Raw genomic sequence first — 15,103 nt, forward strand, 5'->3', positions numbered from 1 at the left:
TCACGTAGGCCTTTTCCACGAAACTATTCAATCGAAGGACCGACGATATACTTCGACTTTTTCGCGACATTGTTTATAATACGTCCGATATCTCTTAGGCCTCTTGTCCACGATACTACAATATATATATATATATATACTGTACTGTCTGTTTTCGTTTGAAATATTCTTCAGCCATGAATAAATGTTTAATTCGTGAATAATGGAATTATGTATTCGAATAAAAGACTGTACAATTCTGTATTGACAGCTTCTCATTTACTTCTTTCGATGGTAAGAAATTAACACATTAACGTGACTGTCAAGAATATAATGACGACAGAAATTCGATATAAGAATTTCAGTTCACGGTATATCGAAAAATCTATTTATCAAATGAAATTTATGAAAATTAGTCAAATTTCAGATTTGTCAAATATGTGGAAGAAACGACAGGTTTCGAGAAATGTTGTCAAAGCGAACGTAACGAAACGTGTTGTCAAAGTGAAAACGTAATGAGAATAAACTAGTCACTCTGTATATGTGTATATGCAGATAAATATATACCTATACATATATATATATATATATATATATATATATGTGTATATGTATGTATATATTATATATTTTCTATGCCAACATTTAGGGATTTCCGGACGTGCGTTCTCTGAGCTACTTTTTCTTGTAACAAAAAAAAAGAAAAAAAAAAAAAAAAAGAAGAATACACGTTTTAATGCACGAGTTTCTCATTTGTGCTTAAAGATATCTTTTTTCACTTTTCTCCATTAAATAAAAATGATTGAAGTTTGCTGGGAAGGAAATAGAAAAACAGCGGTGGTTTTAATTTAATGGAAAATTTGCCAGATGTTTGTACGCGAGTTCTAAACAATTTCCATCAAAAATGAGAACAATTTTGTCAATACCACCTAATGACAACATCCGCAATCACTTAGTTGCCAACCTAATATTTGGTTTACGACCTCGCGTAACGTGTCCGAGAATTTTGTAAATTTGTATTATATTTAATTTTATATCAATTGTACTGTAATTGAATTTTATAGAAATATTATGGCCGACGTTTTTTCCATTTTTTAACGTTGCCAAACGTATATTTCCTACTTCTAATAAACAGTTGAGACAAGACCAACTGTATTTTCTCTCATTTGCATATTATTCATACCAGGAGCAACTAAATCTTTGGTAACTGACGCTGATCGAAATTGTTAATGACGACCGATCGACGAAAATTTAAACAAATCTTCACCCAATCGCTGCAAATTCTAATTTGAAAAAAAAGAATGAATCTTGGAACAGAATTAACAGTTGATAAGCTCAAAATATAGAAAACTTTAAAGGCATACGAAAATCAACAACATCGATTCATCTTCAAAAAATTAGAAAAATCAACGATCAATTTCTACGATACAAAAATCACGAAAGCTTCTCATCCTGCACGAATAATTTCCGTAAATGATTTTAAACATTTGAGTCCTGGGGATCGTTGAAAAAACAAGGTCGAAAATTATTATTATTATTATAAAATATTATTACATACGCATACTATTAGTTTATAAATATTCCAAGTTTTGTTCAATGAAAACTATTGGGAAGTAATGTTCAAATGTACTGGGACTTTTCGACACAAAATCTAAACAGCCACTCAAACGGTTAAAATATACAGAACTTCAAAAGCATACGAAAATCAGCAACGTCGGTTAATCCTCGACGATCGTTCGAAGAAATTAGAAAAATCAACGATCAATTTCTACGATACAAATCTCACGAAAGCTTCTCATTCTGCACAAATAATTTCCGTAGATGATTTTAAGAATTTGCATAAATTGTATCTCAAATATCTAAGAATTGAGATAATGAAAGAACAGTAGAACAGGACATCGAATATTTCGTAACAATATTATTAATATTATAATTATTATTTTATAAATTTTATATATTATATATAATAAATTATTTATAATTTAGCAATATTTACATGGCCAACTGCTGCTTCCTACAATGTAAACTGCGAAAAATCGGTATCATTCGGAACGCAATTCTAGCAATTGCGCGTCATCGCATTGAATATTTCGATAATGGATCGAACGTAATACAGAATTCATAATATAATTACCACGCAACGCTGAGAATCCGTGCATTCGATCTACGAATGCAAACTGCGATAACTAGAACGTTTATCGGTCGAAATCCTCGAATATAAACTCCATCTACCTTGCGATAGCGTCTTCACATTTCCAGCTTCCTATACACAACAGTGTCGATGCTAACAAGAGAAAGAGAGAAGAGAGTCGCACAACTCGTGACAGTTATAGACCTCTGGTGGGATAATTTCTCACCTAACTATAGCAATAAATTGAGAAATTGTGGCTTGCAGATTATATCACGCAGATTATATTGCGGGTAGAACAGTTACAGAAACGAACTGGTTCCGGTGAGAACAGTTTGCAATTTCGATCGAAATCTTCTGCCGATCTTTCGTTTGTGGTAGAAAAAGAAGAAAAGAAATAAAAGCGAAATTGAAAACCGTAGTATTTGTTGGGAAAGTTTGTAGGATGAAAATTTCTTTATTATCCGCTCTATTTCTTTGTCTCCATAATTCGTCACGTAGTTCTTGCTTTAGAAAGAAATTTTCCTTTTCCTTTTTTTTTTTTTTTCGTCGATGCTGTCGATCGATACGCGTGGAAGGAAATTTAAAAGCGAGAAACGCTGGAACTACGCGAGCTGATCCGTAATCCAGCAACATTCGAAAGATGAAAGAAATAAAGTCCGGAAAATCCCTGAAACAATGTCAATTTCTCTGGAAAGACTTTCGTAGGAGAAGGCGGAGTAAACTTACGAACATTACTCGTAAAATATGTCTTTTAAAAATTATTAGAACGTGAGTGTTAGCCAGAACGACGATAGCGTTAAGGATAATTAATTTAAGTTGATGGATAAACGGTGCCTGGTAGATCGATAGATATTACGCGAAGATCGCGCGAAACATTGATTGCGATATTTGTATCGTTGATTATACAACAATTATTTGCGTTTATAATATTATAATATTACGACATCGATGTTACTAAGCGTGTAAATAAAGATAGATTATCTTTGACAATGGTAATATTTTTTAATCTTCCTCCGCTTTAGAAACTTCACAAAGGCTATGATGGTATTGGTGGAACAAAATAATTGTTTAAAAATAATTATTTCATTGATACGTCATACTGCTTAGCGCTAGCTGCACACGCCATTTTGATATTTCGTTGGATTTAAATAGAAGAGGCCCGAGTGGCAATGAGCAACAGGAAAAGTCGCCCGAAGCGAGACTAAAAGCTAGAAGCACTTCAAGTCGTCGGGTACAGACGTTATATTCCAGCTTCTGCGAAAGAAATCTCATTGATCCTTTGGAGGCGTGCGATTATCTGGCCTCTCGAGTCTGACAATGGTGCTCGTCCATCAACTTATAACAGTAAAGACTCCCCTTGAGGCGTTTAATTTCAGTTCTTCAAGAATAACATTGGTTATGCGACGAATAGAAAGAAAATAGTACGCCAGATACAGAGCCAATGAAAGAATGGAAGAACTGAGATGAAACGACTAACCAAACGGTACAAGCAAATCGAGTAGAACGTTAACGACGCGATGATAAGAAGGTAAATGATAAAGAAAATAAAGAAACAGAGTAAACAAATTTTCTCAATGCGATTGTAATAAATTTGAACGCGCAAGCAAATTAATTCAAAAAATTCAAATACGCCGTTTGAATATTTATTAGAGGATGTAACGTGAAATGGATTGTAAATTAAATTAAATTCTTCCACGACTATATTATGCTCCGTCATTCGTAAAATCGTGTTGAAAAATCGATTTGTACGAAAAAGTCGCAATTTCAGTTCCGACTCAAAGGGAAAAGTTCCATTACACTACTGCGGACGAATCGATGCACCCATAAAAAAATTCAGTCAGCGGAGAACGGAACTCATTAAACCATGCAAATTTTTCCTCTTTTATTTTTTCCTTATTTTTATCCGAAACGGAGTTGGTCCGGTTGCTGAGATCGCTCTGTGCATAAACGAGTTTAGAAAATTTCGGCCAGATCGCTACTACTTCTACTTAAGCAAGATTGCTGCAACAAATTTGTAAGGAAGAAGCTTACTTGATTTAATTAAAAATTTCAATGTTATCGCTTGATACATTTCCCCTCCTTGTACGTAGTAAATGTATAGTTTTATCTTTTTTAAAAATGATATAGTTTGAATAAAGTTTATGTCACATTGATTGTAGAATTATTAGGCAATAAAAAGCAATGAAACCTGAATTTGATATATTACCAATTACATTTTATGTCATAAATCTACTTCATGATCGCGCATGAAGTAATGTAAATGCCGAGAGCCCATTTTTTTTAATTATCTTGTCTACCAGAGCTGAATTTACTGAATGTTAGTTTATTAGTTATACGGTATTGCTATTTAACATCTATGCTGGAAGCAATGTTGCTTCTCTTCCTAACATTACTAATTAAATTTCAAAATATTTTTTCATACCGTATTCGCATAGTTGCGATTGATGGACAGAATATTCTGTCTTACGAGAGATACATTAAACGTGCAATCAAAAACATATTACTTTTATAAAATAACTTACCTGTTCGAAGCCGCCTAAAATTTCCGTAGTATCCATCGCAGAATTGACGACGATCGATTTCAGCTTCCGCCCGGCCAGGTTTGCAAGAAGATGTACGAGACTGGTCTTTCCGGTTCCAGATCCACCGATCTGTTACAGAATTGATACACATATTAGTTAACAAAATGGTATATAATTAATATTTGTAGCATTACGTAATTATATAAATTGTATAAGAATTATTTAAAAGAGCGGATAAGACGCAAATAATTACTCGATAGTTTGTTCGAGGAAGTTAAACCAGTTTGCAAACTACTTACGAGAATGGCCATCCAATTCATGTTAACACACTGCGCAAGTCCTTTGAGGACGGTTTTCTGCTCCCTCAGGAGTAATAAATCATCATTCTCGTACACTGCAGAATCACTGCGATCTAATATTTCGTCTCCCAAAAAGACCTTCTCTCTCGTCAAGTGAACTAAGTACTCTGGATCTGGTAAAGGCCAATCATTTTGTAAGAAAATCTTATTGTATATCTCGATCACCTGTAATTAAAAAACATTTAATAGTTAGATAGAAGTTTATTTCATCATATATTGTAAGAAATATATTGTAAGATTGTAAAGACTTGAAATTTAATTACACAGCAAATAATATTCTCGTGAATTAAAATTATTGATATTATAAATATTAAAAACATTACGTTATATATGTCTTACATTTTTTTTATCTTCATTTGTCCTCATTCTATCAACGTAAATCAGTTGAGCGCCATTTCCGGGATTGAAAATCTTCTTTGAACTCTTTTTGAAAGCTGCCATGGTTATTTCACACCACCTAGTGACATCTCTAAGATTCATTTCCCAAGGTGATCCCGAATGGCCCCAAGTAGTTCCAACTTGAGAGCTCAATTCTTCGTTAAACTGAATCATCTTATCGAGTAAATCTTCTGGTAGCTCCGGAAATTGAACATTTAAAATGAATTTTAGATCCCTCTGTTCCAGAGCATCCACAAAAACCTAAAACAGCAAAAGAAGCAAAATCATGAACTGACATGTCTGATAACTCTACCTTTAATGATCAAGAAAAGATGGATCATTATATTTTTATACGACTTTTTCCTAATATTATTTATTATCATCCCGTTATTATAGCAATATATGTATTCTTCTATTACTCTTTTGTTTTGAATATAAAAAGAACTTACTTGTGTGAAACGGTTCAAGAATGACTTTGGAAGCCCCCTTCTAGCTCCACCTTGACGAAGAGGATTTTGACAACCAAATAATCGAGTTCCTGGCTTTACGATGAAAGACATTCCTAATTCCGGGATGTAAACTTCACCACGATGATCGAGACAGGCGTTTAATCCTTCGAGAACCGATTGGGATGCAAGATTCAATTCATCCAGAAGAATCCAATCCCCATTTTTTAGAGCTCTTAAGAAAGGACCATCCCTCCATGAGAATTCACCAGGCTTCCCTCCCTCCACTGGTAAATCCGCTCCGAATAAATCCGAAATATCCTACGTAATATATAAAAATTTTATAATAATAATAAGTTTTAACATTTTGGCTCAATTGAATTTTTTTTTTCTTTTTTTACAAAAGACTCATAAACGACATTTTAAGTCTTATAAAATAAATGCAATACATTAAAACCGATAATACTATAAAATTGCAAACTTAATATTACAATATATAGAAATAGCAAATCATCTTATTTCATTTAGTTGACTTACTTAAAAAATTATATAATAAAGAAAGAAGAAGGAATAGTTACCGTTTGATCGCTTAAATTTAATCTAAGAAGACGATGTCCAGATGCTCTGGCAAGAGCAGAAACTAAACTAGTTTTGCCAACTCCTGGACTACCTTCCAATAGAATTGGTTTCTTTAATTGCAAAGCACGTAAAACTTTCAGAGTATTCATTTTTGTTGTTGGGCTTGCAAAAGCAAATCCTACATTGCTTGGAATTTGTACATTTCCCTTCTTAATATAAAATGGATGTATTCCAAATTTATCCTCATAATTGTCGACATCAAATTCTTCATTGTTTAATATTAATTCAGATTTTAATGTACTCTGTATTTGCTGTTTAATAAATTTCAATGCAGAATCCTTAAAACTTTTCAACTTCTTTGAACTAAAATAATTTAGAATATTTCGGTAAAAAGCTAATCAATATAATTATAATTAACTAATATATAATATGATTCATTAAAATAGAATTTGATTGAAATTTTATAAAACCCAATTGATAATAATTCATAGCACTTACTTTTCTGCTGCAGTTAAACCAGATCCAAGCCCATCGATATAGCTTAAAGCTGCACCATGGAAAAAAGCATCTCCTATTCCTAAATCTTCACAAGAATTAACAAAATTCACCCATGTAAGGATATCTCTGACACTAACGACAAGCTTTTTTCCTATTTCTGTAGTTTGTATCCACTTTATGAATGCTATTATTGCTGCAGGAACAGCTTCCTTGTATTCTTTACGTAGATTGTGTACCATAATACACTTGAGATCGTCTAATGAAACACAACCTTCGCACCAAATTTCCGTGAATCTATTCCTAAGAGCTGGTGAAAGTTCTTTTTTGCCATAATCACCACCAGGATTCATTGTACCAACGAAGATGAAATTTTCATGTGCAGTAACTGTTGCATTTTCTTCAGTTGATGGCTTTTCAGCAATTAAAAGTTTACGTTCAGGTTCTAGAAAAATTAATTAATTGTAATATTATTTAAATAATAATATTAATAATAAATAATAATAAAACAATCTTAATTAAGTACCTGTTATGTGATTAAAAATAATTCAAGATAATAAATTACCTAGAAGAGAGTTTAGTCTTTCAAGTACGCTATCGTCCGCCAAAGAGATTTCATCTACTAAAAAGAAGCCTCCATCTTTCATAGATTTCACTAAAGGACCATCAACCCATTCGAACAATTTCTGATTTTCTCTATGTTCTCTAACTGGACGGAGACTTCCAAGAAAATCAGAAGCTTCTGTATGCATATGGCAGTTGACAATACTAAGTTCTTGTTGTCTAATTACAGACAATAGTTGACAAACTGTAGTTTTTCCACCTCCTGTTTCACCAATTAAAAGAACTGGCTCTTTAAAGTCACAGGCTTTCGAGAGAAGTACTGCCATTTTGCGCATTTGATATGTCCAGACTACATGTTCAAATCCTGGAATCTTCTTTGACAAAAGAGATTCCAAGATTGGCTTAGTCACAGTAGAAGTTTTTTCAGAGAGTGAAAATAGAGCATCTGGACTAACATCTCTTTTTAAATGTTTCTTTAGCACTTCTATGATTTCTAAACATTCTTCTGAGTGACGAACTTTTGAAGAGAGAACTAAATATCCTTCGTCCGCTAAATGTTGACTCCAATCATACAAAGTGCCTACAATATCGGGTGCCAGGTGATATCTTTCAGCCCAGCGAAACAAATCTCTTAGGGTTATGAACCCTACAAAAAATGGGAAAATTACCTTCTTAAATGACAAAAATATTTACTAATAAATAATGCATTAAGACAATAATATACCTCTTTTTCCTGCAAAAGTTGCAGTACCCTTTCTTCGTACTTGAAGTTCTGTCATTACATTGATTACTTGCTTGCAATATGTTTCTGGCATCTTACACCTTTTGTGTAGAATTATTTGGAGTTCTTTAGGTGGAATTTCATCAAAATGTAACTCAACAAATCGATTTCTAAATGCACGTGATAATACCTAGTAACAAATAGGAATAAAAAATCACATGAAATACTAACAAGAAATTATTTGTTATAGACCAATACATTTATTTAAAATGGATTATTTATTTATAAAATATTACCTTTCTTCCACCATATAAACCTGGAGGATTTTGCGTAGCAAAAAGCATGAAATTATCATGTGCTTTTACAATTTGTTGAGTTTCAGGAATAAACAACTCTCTATTATCATCAAGAACTCTATTCAAAGCTTCTAAAACATCGCTAGGTGCTAAATTTAACTCGTCCAAAATTATCCAATGTCCTGAAGAATATTAAATTATTTTAGAGGTATAAAAATAAATAATTGAAACATATAATATCATAATAAAAAGGATAATCAAAAATTAAATTCATCGTACCTCTCCGCATAGCGTCTACTAGAATACCCTCTTTAAAAACTAACTTTCCTGAAGAATCAGCTACATAGGTACCAACGTATTCCTGCAGGTCTGTGTGTTCGTGATTATTAATTCGTACACAGGTATGTCCAGAAGCCTTCGCTAAGTATGTTATTAAACTGGTCTTTCCTACTGAAGTATCCCCTTGCAATAATACAGGCATTTTACCAATAGATACTACTCGTACTAAGTCTTTCAAATTTTGCTTCACTGTTTCTGTGAGGATATACTAAAATCAAAGAAAATATAAAAGTTTTATTTATTTTACCTTTATCTTACTTTGCCTACAAGATCTGTTTTTTTTTTTATATATACATATTTAACACATTGCTTAATTTTTATAGCAATGAAAGCTAAAAACTTCTTACTAGTAAAAATCTCTTTAAAAGAATACGAACTTACATTTTCTGGAATCTGTGGCTCAAGATCACCTCTAGAGATCCAATAGCCCTCAAAGCATATAAAACTCTCAGCATGACCACGTGGCCTTGGAATTGGAGTTCCAATAACAGCACTGGCAGCTTTTTCTCTTAAGATAGCCTTTACAATCATTCTTTGTACTATTGGGTAAGATTTACTATCTAACTGTGTTAGAAAACTTAAACAAAATGCTTCATATAAGGATCTCATTATATTTCCACAAGGATTCTGTGCAGATACACTTAGAGCACGACATAGTGTTCTCAAACTGTAATGTGGCTTATGCCCAGTTCCATCAAGAAGACTGGTTTCTGCTTCTTTCCTGACACTTAAGTAAAATTTGACAATATTTTCAATTTTTTCTGGTGGCAGATTTAAGTCATTCAGATATGAACTTGTTAGAAGTTGTAAATCTGATTTTTCTGTGAGTTCATCAACAAAGAATTCTGTAAATCTATTCCTCAGACCCATGGGAAGATCTTTTTTCCCAACATCTGTTGCAGGATTCATACAAGCAAAAATTGCAAAGTCTTTGTGCCTTTTAATTGGTTCTTTGTCTCCACGCTCTAACAAAGATAGAGATCCGCAAGATCCTTCTAATAAACCAGAAAGACATTCTAATGTTTCTGCAGTAGCTAAATTTATCTCATCTAATAAAACCCAGTCTCCATTTTTCAGTGCTTTGACTAAACTACCCTCTACAAATGAAAATGCTAAAGAAAATTGACTCTGCACCTGAGACTGAAGTTTTTCTAATTTCTCTGCTAGTTTCTCCCACTTCTTTAAAACTTCTACCTCATTTTCATTTTTTGTAGACATTTTCAGTCTTTTCAAAGCAGCACTAGTGCTATGAATCATTAAAGTAATCAATATCTTCCACTTTCTTTCTTCAAAGCAACGCCCAATATGATTCAAATATTTTAAGTTTGGTTCAATTGCAAAATAAGATCGAAATAAAATCTCGAATTCTTCGCGAATTGGAAGAATCAGAAGTTTAAGATCAACCGGTTTGTAGCCACCAAGTAAATCTGTACTTTCACTCTGTTGGTTCATATTTATTACTACCAACTTGTGACCTGTTATCTGCGCAAGGTATTGTACACAACTTGTTTTCCCTGTGCCAGTTTCTCCAACTAGAAGAACTGGCTCTTTCTGTACAATACAACTAGCTATTCTTTCCAAAAGACATACAGATGGTCTTGTATAAGAAAAATTGGAACTTCTAGACTCTATTTTAACTCTATCAGCTTTTTTTATCTTTAACTTTGCTCTACCAACAATAAGACATTCTTTGTGGAGATTTACAGATGGTTTATGTACTTGAGAAAAAAATTCTGCTTTTGTTTTTACAATACCTAATTTGTGTGCCACAGCTATTGCCAAATTTAAACGTTGTACTGAAATAAAAAGACAACAACATGATCCATCACTTATGAAATTTTTTTATAAGAACATTCAATTGCAATATTATAAACAATCATTCAGCAATAATAGATATTTTTATAAAGTATACTTTACATACCGGAATTAGGCACAGAGCAGCAAAAGACATCTAAAGCATCTTGAAAGATCTTCAGGCCTGAAGCAGGTGAGGATACATCAAAATCAACTACAGCTCTAAAGCACCACTTAATCAAATCCCTGGTAGAAATTTGTCTAGTGTTCTTTACACTATTCACAATGTCATCTTCATGGTTTCCAGCAGAAAACAATAAAAACACATCAACCATTTTTACAGCTACCGTATGCAATATTGGAAATAAGGTTTGGACAATTGTAACAAGTTCATTCTTTGATAAAGACTCTATGTTAACACAAGACCACTGTTTCTGCATTGGCATTTGAAATGATTTTTGTGTTCCTCCAGAACTCAATCTTCTAGTAACAAACAACTGAAACCCACTTTTCACGTGTATCAAGTCTCTGTATCCAGGGACTGATAATGTTTTAGTTTCTATAAGTTGTCCGATAACGCTAATAACATCTGTCGCAGCACAGTCAATATCTTCTAAAAGCAGCCATTTGCCAGATGATACGGCTTCAGTCAATATTCCTGGTTGCCATAAAAATTCTCCAGGAATATCAGTACATCTGTACATTCCTAATAACATTTTAGAATCTGTTTGATCACCTAATTGCACTTTTGCAAATTTCTGTGCATCGTGACCAGTAGCTTGAGCTAAAAACTCTATTAATGCAGTCTTTCCAGAACCAACTGCACCTTGTAAACATACACATTTATTGGAAGAGACTGCCAAAGCTAAATTTCGTAAATTTTGTCGTGTAGATGGTACAGGAACTAGATTCAATTCATTTTTATTTCCAGATTTTTCAAATATTGGAAGTAAAATTCCTCCAATGGAAACTACAGAAGGTACATCAGGAATTCCATCTATTTCTTTGGTATCTTCACATGTTATATTATTTCGATTAACTTCTTTACTTTTAACAAAGTACTCTTGATTGTTAGAAACAAAATCACTCACATGAGATAGATAGCAAGATTCTGACATTCCTAACACAATAGCAATACAATTTATTGCTACCCTGAAAGATAATTAAAAATTATTTTTGTATATTTTGTTTTGTCTTAAGACACTTTCTTATTTTACTTATTTAAAGCGGAATTTTATCAAATTTATTCCCAAACAATTACTCCATTTAATAAAAATTATTGGATTAAAATCTTTTCCTATTAGTAATTTTATTTAAAATATTAAAAGGAGATATCATATTTTTTAATTTCATATCTTACCATCTAACATCTCCATCTTCATGAGTCAGATATTTATAAAATTTAGACCAATTCCACGCATATTTAAAGTGTATTGGTGCACTACATAGAATATCATAACAAGCAGTTACTAAATCATAATCAGATACTTTTGTGACAGATATTACTCTTTGCCTATTACGTCTCTTTAAAGGAGGACCATGATCAACTTCTATAAATTCAAATGGAGCTGGATTTACATCAAAATAATGTAGAACAAATCTGTAATAAAACAATATTCATTTAAAAATCAATTTCAAATTTTATATCATTTAAATATATTTTATAATTATTTTCAATAGAGAACTGTTGGCAATAATTATTTTTTATTTTTCTGTAATTATATATTTGATTCGTAGAAAACATATTTTATACTACTGAATACTGCCGTAAAATAAACAAGTTTTTTCCAAACATACTTTTCAACGTTACAGTTTAATATAATTATGCTATAAAGTACACAAATTTTCATACTACTAAACATAAACGACTATGCTTATATATTTACGAAATAAGAAAAAGATTACTTGTATATGTCTGTACTAAATTAATAATACAACTAAGGAAACAATATAGAATACTATGTTACAAAGACCTTTAATTTTTTCCAAATATATTTTATATTTATTACACATTTCATCAATTGATAATTCTAAATTTAAGTAATAAAAAAAGTATAATACACAGAGTATCAGATAAATATTGTTTGTATCCTTGTAGGATATTCTCCAACCTGAAAGATTCAACCTAAAATGTTATGGAACATGAAAGAATTATAATGCTGAATACAGTACTATTCAACCTAAAATATATTGCCTATAAGTAAGAGAACATAATTTCATGATGATATTTTTGCTGTTAATAATCACATATTAGTGTAAAAAAAAAATATATATATACATACAAAATAACATAAAATATAAAGTATTCTATGCAACATTAAAAATACATACACTAATATATCCCGATTCTTGGAAAGTAATTTGGCTAAGATAACTGAATTTAATTTATGAATCAAATCTTCGTCATCAAAGGAAATTTTATCCATTGAAATGCTTTTCATAATTAATGCTGGCAATAATTGTGGGAAACATTCTGCAACATCCTCTGTGGTTTCTGGATTCATTAAGAATTCACATAAAATGTCTAAAATTTGTTTATGCTCATCCTCGCTTGGTTCCTACAATAAAATTACACGATGTTATGAAATAAGATTAATGAAATATATTTTGAAGAATATAACATTATTAAATAATGAAAAAGTAAGACACGTGGTACATTTTAATCAAAACTCAATTTAGAAATAAACAATAATTAAAGCATTAGAAAAAGTTTTGTATTTTCTATAAATTTTGTCATGTTTATTTCACGTATTTAATTAAATGAATGAATAAAATGAACATTGTATGTGTTACAAATAAACACAGCTTGAAGGTATATTATTTTCATCCATTTATTATATATTAAAAATTAGATGAAAATATTACTAAAACTCATAATTACTAATAGTAACCTACAAAAGAATGTGAAATTTATACAATAAGAAATAGTAATAACATAGAAAAATAAGAACAGAGATATTGATAATTATGATGTTAACAAACGAAAAGAGGATATTTAAAATATTTCAAAAAGATGTTTCTTACTTACTTTGTCAATTCTAAAAAATGAGAGTTTCTGCACATACTTTTCGTTTCGTTTAATAAATACCGACAAACTTTGTGAAAACATATTTGAAAAACTAAAAATCAAGTTACACGTGCGATGCCGGATAAATATTGAAATCAATGCGTAAGTATCCACGTGTTTACAATCAGTGGCCAATGTACGGATGTTCCTTTTTGAGGCGTACAATTCCTCGACTCATAACAAAAAAAGTCCCTAGATTACTTGGGGTTTCTTAAAACTAAAAACCTACCTATCATAAGTTTGCTATCATTATGAAATGTAAGATCAAGTATGTAGTTTAAATTCGAAGCTAAAAAATAATTGCAATGATTTCATTCGTAAATTACGTATTATTAATATAACTTGCTACAGGTAAAAATAATTTCATATATGCAGATATTAAGAATTTCATGATTTATAAATTATCAATGAAAAGTTAAATATTAACTTTATTTCCAAAATTCAAATAATATACATTTTTTAAATGTATATAAATGTTTTTTCATATGTTTTTATTGTAAAGGAAGGAAAGATGTCTATTAAGTTGCTTCTTTAATAGAAATAAAAATAGTATCTTTATATATATAATAGTACGTTATAGATGATTTTGAGTATTATTTTGTCATAGTGCTTAAAATAAGTGCCATTACTATTATGTATTTGATGTATGAGAAGTGGCAATTTTAATTAATTTAGTTTTTCTAATAAAATTGATATGTTTTGTTATAATATTATAGTATAAATGTTGTCATCATATATATATAACATTGTTATAATACAATTAATATTTTCAATTCATAGATCATCTTCAGACTATATCACAAGAATTATGCATATCTATTTGAAACAATTATATGGAACAATGATAAAAGGTAATAATATGTAATCTTTTAACCACTTGCAATGAAATTCATATTAGTTCTTTTATCATATGATGAAATGTAAAATCATTTTATTTGCAAGAATAAATATTTGTTTCTCTGAAGTTTTAAAATCACACTTAGTACTTATTACACAATTTAAAATTTAAGACACTTAAAATAAATAAGAATACCCATTTTATATATAAGTCAAGTTTAATACAAAATATACAAGGCTTAAATGTAAACACATGTTCTGGATAGTATAAAAGTTGTACTTTTAGAATGTCTCTGTACAACTTATTAATATAAATCAGAAAATCTCAGGATGCGAGTTAAATTCATCTCGTAACCTCCTCTCAATTGCAGGTAGAGATAGGTTATCAACCTGAACGTTAAAGCTGACATAAACAGCTATTGAAAGTTTCTTTGAAAGTCTCTTGGCAAGACTGGTTGAAAATTCATTGGCAATTGATCCCATAATCTTCGTTGTAAGTGGTTCCTTTTCGTATGGTGATTTGATTGCGAATGACAAATCATTCATGGCATTCTCATTATAATCACCTACCCACAGATAGAGGGAATTTTCCATTT

At 31.0% G+C, this 15,103-nt stretch overlaps 1 protein-coding gene and 1 long non-coding RNA gene across 2 annotated transcripts in view; one reads left to right on the forward strand and one right to left on the reverse strand.

The window, feature by feature from the left end:
• LOC138187960 (midasin) overlaps positions 1 to 13,834 on the reverse strand; it is a 133,727-nt gene extending 119,893 nt beyond the window's left edge. Inside the window, exons 1-15 of the mRNA XM_069129266.1 lie at positions 13,632 to 13,834; positions 12,935 to 13,161; positions 11,964 to 12,203; positions 10,731 to 11,755; positions 9,191 to 10,605; positions 8,750 to 9,017; positions 8,471 to 8,652; positions 8,178 to 8,364; positions 7,455 to 8,099; positions 6,893 to 7,334; positions 6,394 to 6,757; positions 5,819 to 6,136; positions 5,331 to 5,630; positions 4,932 to 5,156; positions 4,633 to 4,761 (exon numbers count right to left, since the gene is read on the reverse strand). Coding sequence (XP_068985367.1) covers positions 4,633 to 4,761; positions 4,932 to 5,156; positions 5,331 to 5,630; positions 5,819 to 6,136; positions 6,394 to 6,757; positions 6,893 to 7,334; positions 7,455 to 8,099; positions 8,178 to 8,364; positions 8,471 to 8,652; positions 8,750 to 9,017; positions 9,191 to 10,605; positions 10,731 to 11,755; positions 11,964 to 12,203; positions 12,935 to 13,161; positions 13,632 to 13,712 — 6,048 coding nt within the window. The 5' untranslated portion in view covers positions 13,713 to 13,834. The remainder of the gene's footprint in view (positions 1 to 4,632; positions 4,762 to 4,931; positions 5,157 to 5,330; positions 5,631 to 5,818; positions 6,137 to 6,393; positions 6,758 to 6,892; positions 7,335 to 7,454; positions 8,100 to 8,177; positions 8,365 to 8,470; positions 8,653 to 8,749; positions 9,018 to 9,190; positions 10,606 to 10,730; positions 11,756 to 11,963; positions 12,204 to 12,934; positions 13,162 to 13,631) is intronic.
• Positions 3,224 to 5,006, forward strand: LOC138187972 (uncharacterized). Its single transcript, XR_011175305.1, has 3 exons — positions 3,224 to 4,124; positions 4,696 to 4,799; positions 4,893 to 5,006. It is a non-coding gene; the product is annotated as an uncharacterized LOC138187972 (long non-coding RNA).
• Positions 13,835 to 15,103: the final 1,269 nt, after the last annotated feature.

The sequence above is a fragment of the Bombus flavifrons genome, chromosome 16, assembly GCF_040668555.2.
Source record: "Bombus flavifrons isolate JBK064 chromosome 16, iyBomFlav1_principal, whole genome shotgun sequence".
Taxonomy (NCBI): domain Eukaryota; kingdom Metazoa; phylum Arthropoda; class Insecta; order Hymenoptera; family Apidae; genus Bombus; species Bombus flavifrons.